General features: G+C 47.8%; 1 protein-coding gene across 40 annotated transcripts in view; it reads left to right on the top strand.

The window, feature by feature from the left end:
* Positions 1-21706, top strand: part of ARVCF (ARVCF delta catenin family member) — a 608790-nt gene that overhangs the window by 465230 nt on the left and 121854 nt on the right. For 21 of the 40 annotated variants that reach the window (XR_014519916.1, XR_014519917.1, XM_083479021.1 and 18 more), the window contains 2 exons: positions 1680-2179; positions 21109-21292. Coding sequence is in view for 36 of the 40 variants with exons in the window: in XM_083479021.1 (XP_083335147.1) it covers positions 1680-2179; positions 21109-21292 (684 nt within the window). In the remaining 4 variants the exon portion in view is untranslated. Of the gene's footprint in view, positions 1-1676; positions 2180-21108; positions 21293-21706 lie in introns of all 40 variants that reach the window. The other 19 variants (XR_014519914.1, XR_014519915.1, XM_083478996.1 and 16 more) reach the window with 1 other exon arrangement.

Raw genomic sequence — 21706 nt, 5'->3', positions numbered from 1 at the left:
GCTGTTCTGGTCCCTTCTGCCTGGGGCCGAGGGCAACAGCATCGGGAGCGAGTGCGAAACACCTGTTCGCACCATGCACAAAGAGGGTGAAGGGAAACCCCTGCACCTGTGAGTGGCGTTTAGGCGCTCATTATCCCTGCTTCTTACAAGGAAAAATATTGATGTGAATGTAACATTATTACCTTTCTTTATGCTGCAGAATGGAAACAGCTCTCCTGCATAAAAGCAGACATAATGGCTGTTGAGACAGTGTAAATTGCAGCCCTAAAAACTAATGAATTATACATATTCCAATAAGTGCGTCAATAAAAGGGTCTCTTGGTTTTTTTCCTCCCCCTTTTTTTTCTTTTTTTGGCTTTCCCATGCTTACCCAAATTCTTCAGGCTATTTCTGTTTATTGATTTCTCCAGCAGCTGAATATAATCGTACGGTGGAAGTGTTTGATAACACAAGCATTAATTGTGGCATCGAAAAAGGCTAATTTGAAAAGATTAGTCACCCTGAGAGTCTAACCTCTTAATTTGGTTCAGTCCCTGATTGGATTATATGACCCAGGGGTTAATTAGGGGGGTTAGGCCCTCCAGGCGTTCTTGAACTACAAGTCCCATCATTCCTCACCATTCATCATGCTTGGTGGGGCTGATGGGACTTGTAGTTCAACAAACACCCAGAGGTCCGCTGGAACAGGCCAATGGCCCATCTAGTCCACCACCCTGTTCTCACAGTGACCATCCAGATGTCCCAATGGGAGGCATGTAAGCAGGAACCAGACACAAGAGCCCTCTTCCCTCCCATGGTTTCCACCAATTCCTCCAATCTCCACTGTCAATTTATTATTTATACCCTGCCCATCTGGCTGGGTTTCCCCAGTCACTCTGGGCGGCTTCCAACAGAATATTAAAAACACAATAAAACATCAAACATTAAAAACTTCCCTAAATAGGCCTGCCATTAGATGTTTATCTGTTTGACATCTGATGGGAGGGTGCCACTACCAAGAAGGCCCTCTGCCTGGTGCCCTGTAACCTCACTTATCGCAGGGAGGGAATAGCCAGAAGGCCCTCGGAGCTGGACCTCAGTGTTCGGGCTGAACGATGGGAGTGGAGACGCTCCTTCAGGGATACTGGGCCAAGGCCATTTAATGCTTTAAAGGTCAGCACCAACACTTTGAATTGTGCTCGGAAACGTACTGGGAGCCAATGTAGGTCTTTCAGGACCGGTGTTATTTGGTCTCAGCGGCCACTCCCAGTCACCAGTCTAGCTGCCACATTCTGGATTAATTGTAGTTTCCAGGTCACCTTCAAAGGTAGCCCCACGTAGAGCACATTCCAGTCGTCCATGCGGGAGATAACTAGAGCATGCACCACTCTGGTGAGACAGTCTGCAGTTAGTTGGGGTCTTTTTTATACAGCGATTCTCAACCTGTGGGTCCCCAGATGTTGTTGGACTACAACTCCCACCATCCCTGAGCTCTGGCCTTGCTAGCTAGGGGTGATGGGAGTTGTAGTTCAACAACATCTGGGGACCCACAGGTTGAGAGAGGCTGCTCTAATATATGGATGGGGTGGGGTCTAGCTTAGCATTCCTGGATGACACGCCCCACATATCCTGTTTAAAGGCACGGGTCTTGTTTTAAAATCAGAACACCTTCTAATATCTCCCCCTCTTTCTCTTAGCAGGGGTTACGATGACCCGATCGAGACCGAGATCGTCGACGAGAGGATCCCCTATCTGCATGGCAGCTATGCGGCGCCCTTGGCGCAGCCCGAACGGGGGAGTATGGCCAGCATTGACCGCCTGGGCAAGCGCTCGCCTTCCATTGACAGCATCCGCAAAGACCCCCGCTGGCGGGACCCCGACCTCCCAGAAGTCATTGCCATGCTCAGCCACCCCATCGATCCGGTCAAGTCCAACGCGGCAGCGTATCTGCAGCACTTGTGCTACGAGAACGACAAAATCAAGAAGGACGTGAGGCACCTCAAAGGCATTCCCATCTTGGTGGGCCTCTTGGACCACCCCAAGCCCGAGGTGCATCGCAAGGCTTGCGGGGCGCTCAGAAACATATCCTACGGGAAGGATAATGAGAACAAGGTGGCGATAAAGAACTGCGATGGGATCCCCGCTTTGATCCGGTTGCTGCGGAAGACGAATGACATGGAAGTTCGGGAGCTGATTACAGGTCAGCACCTCTGTTTGTACCTATGGGGATATGTTTATTTTTATGGAAAGCTTTCGCTTGCTTCAGCACCAGTCTGCAGAGTTTGCCGCGGAAGTAGGGGCCGTAGTCTGCCAACAACTTGGTCTGAATTTATTCCTTGATTTATTAATCATTTAGGTAAGGTGAAAAGGTAAAGAACCGCTGGCGGTTAAGTCAAGTCAAAGGCGACTATAGGGTTGTGGCGCTCATCTTGCTTTCAGGCCGAGGGAGCTGGTGTTTGCCCGCAGATAGCTTTCTGGGTCATGTGGCCAGCAGGACTAAACCACTCCTGGCACAATGGGACACCGTGACAGAAACCAGAGCGCACGGAAACACCGTTTACCTTCCTGCCGAAGCGGTACATACTTATCTACTTGCGCTGGTGTGCTTTCGAACTGCTAGGTTGGGAGGAGGTTAATCATTTGCTTGTTGTTGTTGTCGGCATCTGTCTGTCTTAGGAAACAACAGAGGAGTGCGCCTTTGGGGGTGAGGTCAAGCTATTGGATAGTTGCAGCGCCTGCGGTGGCTGTAGAGACCGATGTGGGACAGATATGTCATTTATTGACGTACAGTGGTACCTTGGGTTACAGATGCTTCAGGTTACAGATGCTTCAGGTTACAGACTCCGCTAACCCAGAAATAGTGCTTCAGGTTAAGAACTTTGCTTCAGGATGAGAACAGAAATCGTGCTCCGGCGGCACAGCGGCAGCAGGAGGCCCCATTAGCTAAAGTGGTGCCTCAGGTTAAGAACAGTTTCAGGTTAACACTGAAGAACCTGTGGAACGCCCTCCCGCCAGATGTCAAAGAGAACAACAACTACCAGACTTTTAGAAGACATCCGAAGGCAGACCTGTTCAGGGAAGCTTTTAATGTTTGATGCATTACGGTATTTTAATATTTTGTTGGAAGCCGCCCAGAGTGGCTGGGGAAGCCCAGCCAGATGGGTGGGGTATAAATAAATTATTATTATTGTTATTATTATTAGTATTATTATTATTATTATTATTATGAACGGACCTCCAGAACGAATTAAGTTCTTAACCCGAGGTACCACTGTATATCTCATCCTTCCACCCAAAGGAGCCTAAACACACACACACAGAGAGAGAGAGAGAGAGAGAGAGAGAGAGAGAGAGAGAGAGAGCACAAAAAATATCTTAAAACTATCAGCAATGAAAACGCTTCCAGCACAGTTTTGGGCTGGGGCAAGGATCTCTACTTCAAAAGCATGTTTACAGTGGTGCCCCGCAAGACGAACGCCTCGCGAGACGAAAAACTCTCAAGACGAAAGGTTTTTTCGTTTTCGAGTTGCTTCGCAAGACGAATTTCCCTATGGGCTTGCTTCGCAAAACGAAGCTTGCCCCCGCACCCCGGACCTCTTTTGAAGCAAGGGGCGGCGGGGAGAAGATTGCTTCTCCCCGTTGCCAGCCCCGCAATCTCCGGGGACAGAGGGGAAGGCACGCACGCGCCTTCCCCTCTCTCCCCAGACCCCTTTTGAACCAAGGGGCGGCAACGGGGAGAAGCGATTCTCCCCGCTGCCCCTTCCCTTGCTTTAAAACAGGTCCCCTCTGTCCCCGGACGGTCTCCATAGGAACGCATTAATTGATTTTCAATGCATTCCTATGGGAAACCGTGCTTCGCAAGATGAAAAACTCGCAAGAAGAAAAAACTTGCGGAACGAATTAATTTCGTCTTGCGAGGCACCACTGTATTTGTTTGTTTGCTATTACATTTCTACCCCACCTTTCCTCCAAGGTGGTGCTCAGCTCTTGTTTGCAGGTTTCCCACAGGCATCAGGTTGGTCCCTTTGAGAGCAGGGATGCTGGACTGAAGGGGTCGTTGGCCTAATCAGTGTGCTCTTTTCATATTTTATTTCATTAAATTTATATACCGCTTTATGGTACAAAACAAACCAACCGTCAAAGCAGTTTGCAAACTGTGTCTTAGATTCTTAGCACTCCTTCTCATTGTCCCCAGGCTGCCAGCCAGAGCCTCTCCTATGCCTCTTCCCTGCCTGAACCCACATTATTCACCCAACATTTGACAGTCACTGGGCATGCTCAGTGCTTTTGGATTTCTGCTGCCCCCCCCCCCGTCCCATCCCCCCCGCCCCAAGTTATTTTTGTTTCCCCAAGTGTGCTGGTGCCTCCCTCTTGGTGATATTTTGGCTGCATCAGGACCAGCGCTCAGAGGACTGAGTTTGCATTTAGTATATAAGATGTTCTTTTAACTTGAATGGATTGATTGCTTCAGGTCCTGGATTATTTTGCAGACTTTTATTTAAAAAGGTTCTTCCTTTTTTTTTTTAAAAAAAAGTGAAATCCATTTATTTTTCAGTAGTAATTTGTCAGAGAAGCTAATTTCCCAGAAATATGCACATTTCCTTCCTCGCCCCCGTTTTTTTAAGATTTAGAAATGGAAAAGCTGGCCCATAATTTGACCTGCATGGATAACATTTTAATGTTAAATGGTTATCAGGCTTCTCTGCAGTGACAGAATCACGTCTGAGTTTGCCCTTTCCCCTGTTGAAAGGGGTGGCTGCAGCGGCTGTGAATCTTGATTAATGAATTCATTTTGTGCTCTGAACATGTTCTGTCGGGATTGGGGCCAAACGAACGAAGACACTAGACATGCTGTCAGGAAAGTCATTCATGGCTGCTTAAAAAGTAAACAGCAGATCTGGAGAAGGGTGCCACATTTTGCACTAAGCGCATAAGGCCAGATTAGCTGGATCAGGCCCATGGCCCATCAAGTCCATGATGGCTATTTTTGTGACTCATGCAGAGTGATACAGCTGTTTCACCCTCGAAGTAGACTCCATACACAAAGCTTTGAAGATGACTCCTTACTTGCAGGGTGGCAACTATTAACCAGCAGTATCATCCTAGGTAAAGGTCAAGGGGCCCCTGACCATTAGGTCCAGTCGTGACCGACTCTGGGGTTGCAGCGCTCATCTCGCTTTACTGGCTGAGGGAGCCGGCGTACAGCTTCCGGGTCATGTGGCCAGCATGACTAAGCCGCTTCTGGCGAACCAGAGCAGCACACGGAAACGCTGTTTACCTTCCCGCCGGAGCAGTACCTATTTATCTACTTGCACTTTGACGTGCTTTCGAACTGCTAGGTTGGCAGGAGCAGGGACCGAGCAATGGGAGCTCACCCCGTCGCGGGGATTCGAACCGCCCACCTTCTGATCGGCAAGTCCTAGGCTCTGTGGTTTAACCCACAGCGCCACCCGCGTCCCCCATATCATCCTAAGAGCAGTACAATTCATTTCACTCTCTTGAGCCCAAGAGAGGGTTCTTCTTCCTTCGAAAATTCCTTTGAAGCAGTCCCTAAATTATACCTTTGTCTGTCCTCACCAACTCCTCTGGGTAGCGTGTTCTTGGAGTCTCCATGCTCAACAAAACAATGTCAAAACAACCATCCAAACACCAACCTCTACCCCTCCTTATCTAACACACACACACACTTTTAAAGGGAGTTAACCCATTAACAGAGCAACGGTTGTACTGTTTTTAATATTCAGTTGGAAGCCGCCCAGAGTGGCTGGGGAGGCCCCGCCAGATGGGCGGGGTATAAATAAATAAATAATAATAATAATAATAATAATAATAATAATAATTACGGTTCAGCATTTCTGTGACCTTAATTGGAGCCACAAGATTTTGCAGCTGTTGCATTACATTATGTTGGTTTTCTTTTCCCCAATGCACTTTATGCTTTGTAAAATGCACTTTCTAACAAATACAATACGAATACTAACTGTTATGTACTGTGTTGAATAGGATCCAAAAGGCAGCAGTCTGATTGGTCCTAGAACAATAGGATTCAGAATGCAGCAGCCTGATTGGTCCTAGATCAATAGGCTCTAGAATGCAGCAGTCTGATTGGTCCACAGGAGCCACCCAATCCAGCTCCAGGTGGAAGTGAATCCGCGACCTGATTGGCCTGCAGGAGAATCCTGGAATTAGCCAATCACGTGGGGCCCATTGTATAAATAATATATATAAATCAGACATTCTGGGGGAACTTCCATTCCTCCTCACCGCTATGAGCTGAATAAAAAGCATGAAATCCACTCTTGACTCCGAGTATATTTCATTAACAGTCCAGCATCTGTTTTCACAGTGGCCAAGCAGATGTCCCAGAGGGAAACCTGCAAACAGAACCTAAGCAAAAGAGCTCTTTCCCCTCCTGTGACCTTCAGCAACTGAAAGCCTTTCTGCCTCTGACCATGGAGGCAGAAGATTGCCATCATGGCTGGTAGCCATTGATAGCCCCATCCTCCATGAATTTGTCCAATCCTCTTTTAAAGCAATCCAAATTGGTGGCTATCACTGCCTTGTGGGAGTGAGTTCCGCAGTTGTTGTTGTTGTTTAGTCGTGTCCGACTCTTCGTGACCCCATGGACCAGAGCACGCCAGGCACTTCTGTCTTCCACTGTCTCCCGCAGTTTGGTCAAACTCATGCTGGTAGCTTCAAGAACACTGTCCAACCATCTCGTCCTCTGTCGTCCCCTTCTCCTTGTGCCCTCCATCTTTCCCAACATCAGGGTCTTTTCCAGGGAGTTTTCTCTTCTCATGAGATGGCCAAAGTCTTGCAGCCTCAGCTTCAGGATCTGTCCTTCCAGTGAGCACTCAGGGCTGATTTCCTTCAGAATGGATAGGTTTGATCTTCTTGCAGTCCATGGGACTCTCAAGAGTCTCCTCCAGCACCATAATTCAAAAGCATCAATTCTTCGGCGATCAGCCTTCTTTTATGGTCCAGCTCTCACTTCCATACATCACTACTGGGAAAACCATAGCTTTAACTATACGGATCTTTGTTGGCAAAGTTCCACGGTATAACTGCATAAAGAACTTGCCCCGAATCTGCCCTAAATCTGGCAGCATTGAGCTTCATTGCTTTCTGCCCCCAAATCTAGAGTTGTTGTAGGAGCTGCCTCGGTTTCAGCAATCTCACAGTATTTATTTAGGCACATCTTGAAACTGAGCAATCCTTTTTCTTCTTCTTATTTTACTGTGCTTTCTCCCCTGTTCTCCCCGCCCCCCTCCCCAATACTGTGACTTGCATGTGATCTCTTGGGACTGGGGGGGGGGCAACGTTATTTCAGCAGACCATTCTCTCATCCTCAGTGTGGAGAAGAATGAGGGCAGGTCTGATAAGGGAAGTAATACGTTGTGATTCGGCAAGGCAGCGAAAGGTCTTATTTTATCGTGAGCGATAAGGCTGGGCGCAGAACGAATGTTCCCCATCAGAGATACAGGATGTGCGGCTTCTATTATGTGGCTCGGACAGGCAAGCAGAAGTTAGGGGCTTTTAACGAGCTTTTCCGTCATTGGGTACTTACCGCAATGTAATTTGTGTGGATTATTTGAAAATGCTGCAGTACTGTGGCCACGGGGTCTGGTATTCTCTGCCAGACAAATCCCTAATCCTGTAGGCCAGAAACTCCATTTCTGCAAAGAATTGATTCTAGCTCGCTTTACCTGCAGAGCAGGGTTTACACAGCATATATATATTTTTAACAACTGGGCTTTGTGTCTTTAGTTTCCAAAGAGGCTACAGCAGATTTCTTGCCTCTTGCAGCTTGGGATGTGTGAGCTTCCATTGGAGGTGGTGAGGAAGGTTCCCATAGTTTATATCTCCTTCCACTCCACCCCCAAGGAATGGCTGCATGACCAACTTGCTGTCAGAGTTAGGCAACATTCACACTATTCATTTAAAGCACTATGATACCACTCAGCTCTATCTCTCCTTTAAATCAGAACCAGTGAAGGCGGTGAAGGTCCTGTGTGAGTGCCTGGAGGCGGTTGGAGGATGGATGGCGGTCAACAGATTGAGGTTGAATCCTGACAAGACAGAAGTACTGTTTTGGGGGGACAGGGAGCGGGTGGGTGTGGGGGATTCCCTGGTCCTGAATGGGGTAACTGTGCCCCTGAAGGACCAGGTGCGCAGCCTGGGAGTCATTTTGGACTCACAGCTGTCCATGGAGGCACAGGTTAACTCTTTGTCCAGGGCGGCTGTCTACCAGCTCCACCTGGTACGCAGGCTGAGACCCTACCGGCCCGCAGAGTGTCTCGCCAGAGTGATGCATGCTCTAGTTATCTCCTGCTTGGACTACTGCAACACACTCTACGTGGGGCTACCTTTGAAGGTGACCCGGAAACTGCAATTAATCCAGAATGCGGCAGCTAGACTGGTGACTGGGAGTGGCCGCCGGGACCACATAACACTGGTTCTGAGAGATCTGCATTGGCTCCCAGTACGTTTCCGAGCACTATTCAAAGTGTTGGTGCTGACCTTTAAAACCCTAAACGGCCTCGGTCCTGTATACCTGAAGGAGCGTCTCCACCCCCATCCTTCAGCCCGGACACTGAGATCCAGCGCCAAGGGCCTTTTGGCGGTTCCCTCATTGCGAGAAGTGAGGCTACAGGGAACCAGACAGAGGGCCTTCTCGGTAGTGGTGCCCACCCTGTGGAACACCCTCCCATCAGATGTCAAAGAGATAAACAACTACCTGACATTCAGAAGACATCTTAAGGCAGCCCTGTTCAGGGAAGTTTTTTATATGTAACGCTGTACTGTTTTTAACACTTGATTGGGAGCTGCCCAGAGTGGCTGGGAAACTCAGCCAGATGGATGGGGTATAAATAATAAATTATTATTATTAGTAGTAGTAGTAGTAGTATTACTATTACTATTGTTATTATTATTATTACTCAGGGCCGGCTGGCCTATGAGGTGGACTGAGGAGTCTGCCTTGGGCTGCGAAATCTCGTGAGGGTGGTTACCCCTGAAGGTGCTTCACCCACCCTACTGCCGCCGGAGAAGCGAGGAGAAGCAGTGGCTTCTGGTGAGATCTCACGAGAACTCGCAGAACTCTCGTGAGATCTCACAAAGATTGTGAGGTCTCACCACTGCCATCGCTTCTCCTCACTTCTCCTGCCACTGCCACCAGAGAAGCAAGGAGGGAGAGGCTGTGGCTTCGGGCGAGATCTTGTGGACCTCTTGCAAGAACTCACCAGAACCTGGAAGCCACAGCTGCATGATCCCAGTTCATAACCTCCAACATTTCTCTAATGAAAACTGAGACATCCCATTCCATAATGATAAATTTTACTATTTATATCCCATACATCTTGTTGGGTTGCCCCAGCAGTCTGGGCAGCTTCCAACAGTTATAACAGCGATCGGGAGGGAGATAAGGGACTCTAGAGATAAAGGAGGCTGCCTGGGAGGGTGGAGGTAAAAGCACATGGATCCTCAGGATTTTTTGCACTGGGTCACCCCAAATTCACCATCAGATCACATAGCATGTCCATGGCTACAGCCTGCACCAAAAAAACCCTCATGCATCCACTGTTTCGTGGGGCCGCAATGGCGCAAAAACGTGGTTACAAAGCACCAATCCACATGGATCCTCAGGATTTTTGCATTGGGCATTTGCCTCCTCTAAAAACTAGGTGCGTCTTATGGTCAGGTGCGTCTTATGGAGCAAAAAATACGGCATGTAAAAACATAATTAAACATTAAATGGTTTTTTAAAAAAAAACATCCTTCCCTACGTAGGATTACCTTCAGATAGCTTGGGGGTTGGATCACTCCATACCCTCCAACATTTCTTCAGTGAAAATAGGGACCTCCTAAGGAAAAGTGGGACATTCCGGGATCAAATCAGAAATCTCTAAATCAAGGACACCCCTGGAAAATAGGGATACTTAGAGGGTCTGCTGGTATGCAGGACCTTGGTGGAGGGCTGGCGTTGGGGTGGCAAAAGCTTCCCGTTTTGCCTCAGTTGGCAAAAGAGGATAGGCCACCCCAGATACCACCTTGACAGTCCTAGGAACTGTCATTTTTAAGCTTGCTGAGAATTGTTAGGAGGCCCCTACAGTGGTACCTCAGGTTACAGATGCTTCAGGTTACAGACGCTTCAGGTTAGAGACTCTGCTAACCCAGAAGGTTAAGAACTTTGCTTCAGGATGAGAACATAAATCGTGTGGTGGCGGCACGGCAGCAGCAGGAGGCCCCATTAGCTAAAGTGGTACCTCAGGTTAAGAACAGTTTCAGGTTAAGTACAGACCTCCAGAACAAATTAAGTTCTTAACCCGAGGTACCACTGTATTCTCCTCCCAGGCCTACAATTCTCAGAGTTCCATGTGAAGAGGAATCGACTGTTAAACCACTCTAGGAACTGTAGCTGTAGGAGAGGAACAAGTGGTCTCTTAACAACTCTCAGCACCCTTCACAAACTATGTCCCCCTCCCCAAAGAAAATGGCAAAGGTTCTCCTGTATCCACTTCCACATAATACATTTAAAACCACTTTAAGCAGTCATGGCTTTCCCAAAAGAATCCTGGGAGGTGTCAAGTTATCCTCCAGGGAGGGGGAAATAATCCAGGTTAGATTTCAAAAAATAAGTGGTTGTCATTGTTCTGAGCCCCCAGCCCATTTTTTTATTTATTAAAAAAGCTCCAAACTTGGAAATGAATTCTTTGAACAAGCCCCTGGCCACGGGGCCTGCAAATTTAATTGTTTGCACACAGAGAACTTAACACGGCGTCTTCTCCTTTCTCAACCATGCAGAGTAACCGTAATCTTCTTTGAAAAGAATAAACCTTATTACAGAAGCCAGTGTTTCATGTTTACAATAGCTGATTTGAAAATGTGTCGAGCTGGAAATCTTCTGCCAACTGGGACGGCAAGTTTGCGAAGAAATCAAAAGAAGATGTCCCGAATGGTGTGCGAAAAAGAAAAAAAGGAAAGTGTGGGGGGGAAGCCCTTTGGCACATCTCTGCAAAAACTAATATGTATGATCAAGATAATGTTTAAGCAGGGTAAGAAAATGCCTCCTCTGCAAGGCACAGCCAAGAGAACATTCTACCAGAGGAGCCCTCTTTTCTGTAGAGGGGAGATGTCGGTGGATAAAATTATTTCAGCAGGGATGTTGCATGGGGTTTGCTTTTAGGGTGCGTTGCAGGTTTTTTGTTTTCACAGCCCCCCACCCCAGTGCAGTGGCGTAGCGTGGGGGGTGCAGGGGGGCCCGGCCGCACCGGGCGCAACATCTGGGGGTTAGGGTTAGGGGGCGCAAATCCACGGGTTAGGGGTGCAAATTACTTGCCTTGCCCTGGGTGCTGACAACCCACGCTACGCCCAGTGGCAAGGGGATGGAGCAACCCCCTCTAGGAGGACAGGTTGCAACGTTTGGGACTTACTAGTTTAGTGCAGAGTTCCCCAAACCTAGGCCTCCAGCTGCTTTGGGACTACAGTTCCCATCATCCCTGACCACTGGTCCTGCTAGCCAGGGATGATGGGAGTTGTAGTCCAAAAGCAGCTGGAGACCCAAGTTTGGGAAACCCTGGTTTAGAGAAAAGGAGAATAAGAGTTGACGTGGTAGAAGTATTTAAAATTATGCGTAGCATGGAAAGTGAAAAGTTTGTCTCCCTCTTTCATAAAACTAGAACCCATGAAGCATCCTAGAATCGCAAGCTTGTGTTTCATTCTGCATCATCATCATCATCATCATCATCATCATCATTTTATTTGTATGCCGCCTCTCCACAGTTAAAAACACTGCTCAAGGTGGCTTACAACATGACAAGATTTGCATAATTACAAAAGTCATAAACCATAAATAAACCACATCAAAAAAATCAGCATAGGCAAGGCCCTCTGCAAGTCGTGTGCGGTGCTTTGAAGTCCTGATGGTATTACCTGAGGAAGAGGGAAGATACAGATCTGGCCAGATCAGTTTCGCTACCCCTGGAAACCCAACACGAAGGATGCCCTGCAACATTTTATTGCAGACCCGCTTGTTCCTGGCGCTTGAGGGCCTTTGACAAGATTTCTCATGCTCAAATTCACAACACCCTTGCTGCACAGATTGCAGACCTTCTAGTTTTAAAGGAATTGGCCTTACATTGTTTGGCTGCTATATAAATAAATGCTTCATAGCAGAAAATAGTATGTTCTGTGAAAATACCCAAAATATTGGCTCGTTGACTGGGATCACCATGCTTAGGGAAAAACAAAACAAAACCCTTCAGCTGGTAATGGATTCTGGATTAATTACTCATTTTCTTGTTCTCAATGGCTAGCCGTCAGGAGCTAATTTATTCCTTTTTTATTTCTATTATATTAATTTGTTTAAATGCTAAAGTGACTTGCTTTTTTTTTAAAAAAAAATCCATATTACTATAATTACTGCTGTGCCTTGTGTGGACATAAAGTGCAATGTAGTGAGTGAAGTGATTCAAGGAAATAAATACAGTGATTAACGTCCCTGCTGGCAGTAAGTAGCAAAAGACTCTTGGCAGCAGGTTAAAGCAACGCAGAGGAAAGGGCAGGTTACAACTGATTATTGGAGTCAGGAAGTTTAGATTATTGGAGCCAGGAAGCAGGGCGTTTGTGTGTCCCACTTGGCAAAAGGCCGCCCTCTATTTGCAACTCCGTAGTTTAGAGAAAAAACGACTGCGGCCACATTTGCACCATACATTTCAAGCATTATGGTATCACGTGAAGCAGCTTCCCCTCCAAGGAATTCTGGGAGTTGTAGTTTGTTACGGGTGGTGACAGTTGCTAGGAGAACCCTGTTCCTACCCACCCACCCAAAGCTACCCAGAGTGGTTTAACATTAAGTCCCTCTTCCCAGGAAACTCTACATGCCGTGAGGAGTGTGGCTACGGCTGCTGGCAAATTCACCCATTTGAACCCTTATGAATCCCACTGCCCCCCCCCCCAAATTGCCAAAATGCTCCCCTCAGATTCTCACCAAGGATCCAGTCACATATTGGCAGATCCAGGTTCTGCGATTAAGGTTGATCTGGAGGTCTCGCTCAGCGAACCCATCTGTTGGATGCCATTGGAGCCAGTGTGGTGTAGTGGTTAAGAGCGGTGGACTCGTAATCTGGGGAACCGGGTTCGTGTCTCCGCTCCTCCATATGCAGCTGCTGGGTGACCTTGGGCCAGTCACACTTCTCTGAAGTCTCTCAGCCCCCCTCACCTCACAGAGTGTTTGTTGTGGGGGAGGAAGGGAAAGGAGAATGTTAGCCGCTTTGAGACTCCTTCGGGTGGTGATAAAGCGGGATATCAAATCCAAACTCCTCCTCCTCTTCTTCTTCTTCATCTGTTCAGCTGGAATTCCTACAGTTCTACAATTCCTACAACTCTACAATTCTATGATTCTGTGAACCCGCTTCCTCCAAATATTGGGCTCTTTGCAACAAGGAAAGTGATTGGGCAATACACTACAACTTGTGGGATAACTATTCCTTTGACACATCATCTAACCTCTCTTCAAATGTGTAAGAATGAACGTTCATAAAATAGCCAGTGTCATTGAACCGCCCGGCAGACAAATTGGAGTGAATAAACAGGGCATCTAGAACCATGTAAAGCCAGAGTAGGGAGCATTTGGGCCTCCAGGTGTTGCTGAACTACAACTCCCATCAGCCTTAGCAAGCATGGCTAATGGGCAGGAATGATGGGAGTTGTAGTTCAACAACCTCCAGAGGGACGTGGGTTCCCCACACCCGGACTATAATATCCGGCTAAGGAGGAGGCAAGTTCAGCACCAATCCTGCTTATCCTTTTCCCACTAGCCACTCTCAGCCACCCTATGTGGCTTTCAAGATGTGCACTGAGCAGAGCTAATGTGCAGCAAACTGCCCCCCTAGACACTGTATCCTATACCCCAAAGCAGGAAAGGGACGTGGGTGGCACTGTGGTCTAAACCACTGAGCCTCTGGACTTGCTGATCAGAAAGTCGGTTCAAATCCACGTGACGATGGTGAGCTCCCATTGCTCTGTTCCAGCTCCTGCCAACCTAACAGTTTGAAAACATACCAGTGCAAGTAGATAAATAGCTACCTCTGTGGCAGGAAAGTAAATGGCTTTTCTGTGCGCTCTGGTTTCCATCACGGTGTTCTGTTGCACCAGAAGCGGTTTAGTCCTGCTGGCCACATGACCCGGAAAGCTGTCTGTGGACAAACGCCGGCTCCCTTGGCCTGAAAGGTGAGATGGGCCCCGCAACCACATACCGTATTTTTCGCCGTATAGGACACACTTTCCCCCCTCCAACAATGAAGGGGAAATGTGTGTGTGTCCTATGGGGCGAATGCAGGCTTTCGCTGAAGCCTGGAGAGCGAGAGGGGTCGGTGCGCACCGACCCCTCTCATTCTCCAGGCTTCAGGAGAGCCTCACCGCCAGCCCCACAAACTCGGGGGACAGCGGGAGGCGCAGCGCGCCTTTCCCGCTGTAGCCCGACTTGGTTAGAAGGCTGGCGGGGGGGGGGGAGAAGCCTGCTCCTCCCCGTCGCCAGCCCCGCAAGCTCTGGGGACAGCTTCCCGCCCCAGCCCCGTGCCTGGGGGGGAAATACATTTTTTCCCTTTATTTCCCCCCCAAAAAACTAGGTGCGTCCTGTGGGCCGGTGCACCTTATGGGGCAAAAAATACAGTAGTCGCCTTTGACTGGACTTAACCATCCAGGGGTCCTTTACCTTTTTCTTACCCCAAAGCAGGGCAGAAGCAAAATCCCAACCTGGTTGCGCCAAAGTTGTTTGGTTCAGCTAAATTTAAAGGAGCCCCTTTCAGAGGTCACTTTTCAGGGAGGAATGTTTTATATCACCAAAGATCTGTTAGTCATCTGGGTCTGTTAGACTATAGTTGAAGTGCCACTTAAGCGCTGGGGAGCTGGGAGATAAAATTCCTGCTGGCACATGCTGCCTACCTAAGAATGGCCCTAAAAGGATTGCAGCCTAAAAGCAGATGCCCTTGGGACGTGTGTTAAGCCACAGACAAGTAGCGACAAGGGCACCGGCTATATATTCCAGGGAACCTTTGGCCCGGCAAATGATGTTGGAGTCTCAGCTCCCATCGTCCCTGAGTTGCTGGAGTCCAGCAACATCTGGAGGGCTGGAGATACCCGACCCTTGACGCAAGTGTCAGCTTGGTCCAACCAGTTTTCTTTCCCTACTGGTTCAGGCAGGTTGTAGGGTTGGTTGGTTTCCTGGCATACCAATCCCAACATTGCATAATCTGTCGTAATTATTTCAGGTGTCCTCACAGAATATTGATCCTTAAAATAGGCCTGCCATTGAGGCATAGAATCATAGAACTGTAGAATTGGAAGGGACCACAAGGCCAGGAAACTTTTGCCCCACGTAGAGCTCAAACCCAAGACCCTGAGATTAAGAGTCTCATGGATTACAAGCAGCTAGCTATGGCTAAACCACAGAGTTTAGGACTTGCCGATCAGAAGGTCAGCAGTTCGAATCCCCGAGACAGGGTGAGCTCCCGTTGCTCGGTCCCTGCTGCTGCCAACCTAGCAGTTCGAAAGCAGATCAAAGTGCAAGTAGATAAATAGGTACTGCTCTGGTGGGAAGGTAAATGGCATTTCCGTGTGCTGCTCTGGTTCGCCAGAAGCAGCTTTGTCATGCTGGCTACATGATCCGGAAGCTGTACGCCGGCTCCCTTGGCCAATAAAGCAAGATGAGCGCCGCAACCCCAGAGTCGTCCGCGACTGGACTTAACGGTCAGGGGTCCCTTTACCTTTACCTTTGGCTATGGTGCATTTAATCGAAAGTGTCAGCACTCATGCACTGGAACTACCTGCCTATTGACATCAGGCAGATGCCTTCTCTATAGTCTTTTTTGGTGCCCACTTAAAACATTTGCCTTTAGGCAAGCCTATCCAAATATGTAGAATGCTGGCGTGTGTTTAGGTCTGCTTTTTCAACTGGCATCAACTATTATTATTTTGTGAAGGTTTTCAGTACAGTGGTACCTCAGTTTTCAATCGTAATCCGTTCCAGAAGACCATTTGAGTTCTGAAAAACTCAAAATCTGAGGTGGTCTGAAACTTCAGTAGAGAAAATTGAAAAAAAACCTCAGCGGAAGCTATTCGACTTATGAGGCACATTTGAAAATGGAAGCATTTACTTCCGGGTTTTTGGCGTTCGAAAACCGAAACATTTGGCTTCCAAGACATTCAAAAACCAAGGTACCACTGTAGTTGATTTTAACTGTAGTAGGCAAAAATCGTGAGAATTGCTATTTTGAAAATCGAAAATACCTGGCAAGTAATGACTTGATATTAGCTTTGGGGAAATGTGAGGCCTTTTGGAAAGGTTACTTTCTGCCTGATCTGCCCCTAGGAAGTTTCAAGCTGGCATCTCCTATTAAATTTCCAGTTGGCCACTTAGGTCTCAGGTACATAATTCTGCTGAGACCTTGCTCTCTTTTTTTGCAGGTTGTGGGTGTCCCTGCAGCATGCTAAGTAAAGAAAAGAGGGATTTGAAAATGGAGAGTTTTCACTTGGGATGCTCATGGGTCTTGCTTAGCATTTATATAGCAATTTTGGGGGAGGGGTGGCATTATTACTTTGCCGTCTCTCCCTCCTCCATCCTGACAGTAACTCTGGGAAGTAGATTATTATTATTGTGCTGTTTTACTGGGGTGGAACCAAGCCTGAGAGAGTGTGACTCTCGCAAGCATCAAATTCTCTTGCTTTCCCTCCCTACTCCAATCTCACTGGAGGCAGTGCGTTTAAAGCGTTTACATTTGCACTCTCGATTCCAAGCAACAACAAAGAATTAAATGGAGATCTTGGGAGCAAAATATAGCCCAGGATCTGCAGTGAGAAATGTAGATTAGGCATGTATTTATTTATGTATTTAATAAGGGGTTGGGAGCCAGTTCTGGCCAGGGGCCAGATCCTTTCTTCTCTACCACTCATGAGTCAAAGGTGACAGGTGGGTGGGGCCAAATTTCAGTCCCCTGATGCCGCAATGACGTCAGGTGATGATCGTCTTCAAAGCACCACATAGGGCTAGTGAATTGCCCTGAGCTGTGCTCTGAAGCACCGTTGATGTCCTGGAATGAAGAACTCGAACTCAGTTGGTGGTTTCTGCCCAAATCTTTAATACTCAGATCAATGTTATGCATAGGCAAAACACTCTTCAGTGTTGGTCTACGCTTGGGTTGCGAATGTGATCCATGCGGAATGCATGTTTGCAACCCGCAGCGGCACGTCTGCGCACACGCGGGTTGCAATTCGCCGCTTCTGCGCATGCGCAAAGCTCAATTTAGTGCTTCTGCACATGCGCAACCACTGAAACCCGGAAGTACTTCCCGGTTTCTGCGGTCCGTAACCCGAAAAAACACAACCTGAAGCGTCTGTAACCCGAGGTATGACTGTACACATGGCAACGCAAATAAAGATGGTGATGAAACAATGACACACAAACGCACGCGCAGACACACACACAGAGAAACAGGACTGGACATGGGTTGTAACAACTCTGGAGGCTGAGTTGCTGGTGTGGGTGAACCAGAACCAGCTTCCATTAGCTATGGAGGTTGAGGTGGAGCCCGTACCTTGTACTGCAGGTTTTGGCAGGGGCGGAGCAAGTGGGGGGTGGGTTGCCCTAGGTGTCATCACCGAGAGAAGTGACATTTGGCACACCGCACGCCCCCAACTCCCACCTAACCTGAGCAAAGATTGGCTGAGGGTCAAGTGCCCCATGGAGAACCTGGCCAAGCAGCTGACTTCAAGTCTGGTTTCTGCAGGGATTGCTGGGCAATCAAGTTCTCAGCATGGCCAATCCAGCTGTGTGTCTTCCTGATCCACACCTGATCATATACAATGTCAGGTCTGGGGCAGGTGGGGGTGGTTCGGGGAAAACAGCCTCATGGACCAAACTGGGACTCATGTCAAGACAAAGTTGGCCCACAGGCTGGAGGTTCCTCATCCTGATATAATAATAATAATAATTTATTATTTATACCCCGCCCATCTGGCTGGGTTTCCCCAGCCACTCTGGGCGGCTTCCAACAGAATATTAAAATACAACAGTCTATTAAACATTAAAAGCTTCCCTAAACAGGACTGCCTTCAGATGCCTTCTAAAAGTCTGGTAATTGTTTTTCTCTTTGACATCTGGCGGGAGAGTGCTCCACAGGGCAGGTGCCACTACTGAGAAGGCCCTCTGCCTGGTTCCCTGTAACTTGGCTTCTCGTAGCGAGGGAACTGCCACAAGGCCTCAGCACTGGGTTCTTCCAGTCTTTCCACACAATGATGCCTAAGGTGGCGAGCAATAAATAAGGTAAAACAACATGAAACAATCCTATGAAAACACAAGCCAGTTGTCATTGGTGGCTTAGACTGGGGTGGCTAACCTGTGGCCATCTCCAGAAGTTGTTGAACTACAACTCCTATCACATCAGGCTCCTGGCCACGATGGCTGGGGCGGATGGGAGTTGGAATCGAATAACCTCTGGAGAACCAGCCCTGGCTCGGACCTGCAGAAGGCAAACAAGTCAGGTAGCTTGACAAGAAATTTATTGTCTGTCCTAAAAAAGAACAGGACAGAGACCCAAAGTTGGTGTGCATTACAGCTTCTTGGTATTTACACCTTTCAGTCCCCCTATAAGCTTATAGAAAACTGATGGGTATTTCTTTGCTTATATACAGCAGGAATAAGCACAGATTTACAGACCTATGCATTCAAATTTATTGCCTTATATGGCTGGGATAAATCACACATGCCGATTGAGCATCCCAGTCGCGGAATGAGATGCAAATAAACAGGAAGGTCATCAAAAACTGAAGAAGGGAACATCGGAAGCTGCCTTATCCCATTGTGGTCTATCTAGTTCAGTATTGTCTACACTGATTGGCAGCAGCCCTCCGATGTCTCTCCCTGCCTTACCTGGAAGTGCCAGAACTTGAACCTGTGATCTTCTTAGATGTTGCACCGTTAAGAAATGGTCCTTCCCCATAACATTTGAAAGAGGGCGAGGGGAGAGGGAATGAGAGGGGTGGGGATGAATTTCAGAACTCACTACAGTGGTACCTCTGGTTGCGAACGGGATCCGTTCCAGAGGCCCGTTCGCAACCTGAAAAGAACGCAACCCGCGCATGCACAGGTCGCAATTCGCCGCTTCTGCGCATGCACGTGATGTCATTTTGCGCATCTGCGCATGCGTGAGCGGAGAAAGCCAGAAGTAACCCATTCCGTTACTTCCGGGTCACCGTGGGACACAACTTGAAAACCCACAACCTGAAGCAAACGTAACGTGAGGTATAACTGTAGTTCTAAGCACCTTCAACCCAGACTTCAGTTTACTGTAGATTTGTTTTCATTGTTTTGTGAATTAACGTTGTCAACTCTTAAGAGCAGGGGTAGGGAATCTGGGCTCCAGGGCCAAATGCAGCCCTCTATGCCTTTCTGTGTGACCCTTGGGATTCTCCCCAGGCCACACTCCTCACCAACACTGCTTTGTAGCCCTCCTGGAGCGGGTTGCTGTTTTTTTGGCCTGCCTGGAAATTGTCCTTGCACTCCAATAATGCCTCTTGCTTGCTGTGTGCAGAAGCTAGCCTATTTTATAAAGGCAACATTTACATGTGTTGCTCCGCCTACTTTTGCTCTTGGCCCTGCCCACCACTGTCACGATTGATCGGAATGGAATGCAGTCATCAGGATGAGAAAGGTTCTCCACCTCTGCTCAAGGGGCTGAACGCTAGGGCTGGGCGATATATCAATATATTGTGCAAAACTGGTTTGAAGTTCATATTGTGGTATCGGTTTCATCATTTTTTACCTGGCAATATATCACTAATCACGGTGTGTGTGTATGTGCTATGCAAAAATCACAATGTGGGAAGAACTGTGAAGTCAGTTAGCCAATGACTCTACATCCTTATTTCAGACATTGTGATACAGTGGTACCTTGATTCTCAAACTTAATCCGTTCCAGAAGTCCGTTCCAAAACCAAAGCGTTCTAAAACCGAGGTGTGCTTTCCCATAGAAAGTAATGCAAAATGGATTAATCTGTTCCAGACTTTTTAAAACAACCCCTAAAACAGCAATTTAACATGAATTTGACTAACGAGACCATTGTCCATAAAATGAAAGCAATAAACAATGTACTTCAGTCACACAATCAATCAATCAGTCAATCAATCAGTCAATCAGTAGGTGAAACAGGTTCCTCACACTCACAAAAAAGAGCCGCAAAAACAAAAACGCAAAATAGCAGAAACAGACAGACCTCAGCATAACACTCAAAATGGAAGCGTAAAACTCAAAATGGAGCACATTTGGCTTCCGAGAAAAGTTCGCAAACCGAAACACTTACTTCCTGAAGTAAGTATACCTGAAGGAGCGTCTCCACCCCCATTGTTCTGCCCGGACACTGAGGTCCAGCGCCGAGGGCCTTCTGGCGGTTCCCTCATTGCGAGAAGCGAAGCTACAGGGAACCAGGCAGAGGGCCTTTTCGGTGATGGCGCCCGCCCGGTGGTGGCGCCCGCCCTGTGGAATGCCCTCCCATCGGATGTCAAGGTGATGGACAACTACCTGACATTCAGAAAACATCTTAAGGCGGCCCTATTCAGGGAAGCTTTTAATGTATGATATTTTAGTGTTTTTTGGTTTCTGTGGAAGCCGCCCAGAGTGGCTGGGGAAACCCAGCCAGATGGGCGGGGTACAAATAATAAATTATTATTATTATTATTATTATTCCAGGTTTGCAGTGTTTAGGTTCCAAGTTGTTTGAGTACCAAGGCATTTGAGAACTAAGGTACCACTGTATATCATTATATTGCGATGTTTAGCTAGTGTATTGCAATGTTGAAAGCCAGGTATCTGCCAGCTCTACTGAACACCTGCCTGGATACTTACATTTATGCAGTGCTGTTGGCACAGGTAAGACAGCCGCAAACCAATGGTTAAAAGATCAGAAAGGCAGCAGTCCCAAGAAACCATGGTTTGCTGTTACAAACCATAGTCAGTTGAAACACAGTTTTGGTTTCGCTATAAAGCTTGAACCAGATTGCGCTTGAACAATATTCTTCACAGCCACTTAGCAACACAGGTTCCCATGACTCTCCGCTGCCATTTTCTCTTCTTCAAGGCACCCTCTGGAACCTGTCCTCCTACGAGCCCCTCAAAATGGTGATCATTAACCACGGTCTACAGACCCTGACCAACGAAGTGATCATCCCCCATTCCGGTTGGGAGAACGAGCCAAACGAAGACTCGAAGCCTCGAGACGCCGAGTGGACAACCGTCTTCAAGAACACGTCAGGATGTCTGAGGTGAGATTGGTGCGGGGCGATTGTGGCAATTGGGGTGAAGAAAGCAGGAAGGGGGGAATGGTTAGAGATTCACATTTTGCCCAGAATCTGCATAGGAGCAAAAGGGGGATGGTAACGAAACATTTAAAAAGTCTTGGCTCGTGTTACACCTCAAGTTTTCTGTTCTACGTGTTCAGAAATGTTGTGTTGATAATCATAGCTGTCAACTTACAGATTTGAAAATAAGGGACCAGCAGCCTTGAAAATAAGGGATCAGCAGCCAAAATAAGGGATTTTGCTTAGCTTATGCACTTCGGGGCTGCCGTCGTCCTGGCGCGAGGAGTTCCATCGGCCCTTTCCCGCCCGAGAGAGAGGGAGGGAGGAAGAGAGACTCTCACCCGCGAGCCCGGCATGAGGAGGTTGCGGCGCTGCAGT

The sequence above is a fragment of the Podarcis liolepis genome (assembly GCF_965112155.1).
Source record: "Podarcis liolepis genome assembly, chromosome: 15".
Taxonomy (NCBI): Eukaryota; Metazoa; Chordata; class Lepidosauria; order Squamata; family Lacertidae; genus Podarcis; species Podarcis liolepis.
Note: the sequence above shows the minus strand (reverse complement) of the source record. Positions and strands in the feature narration are given on the sequence as shown.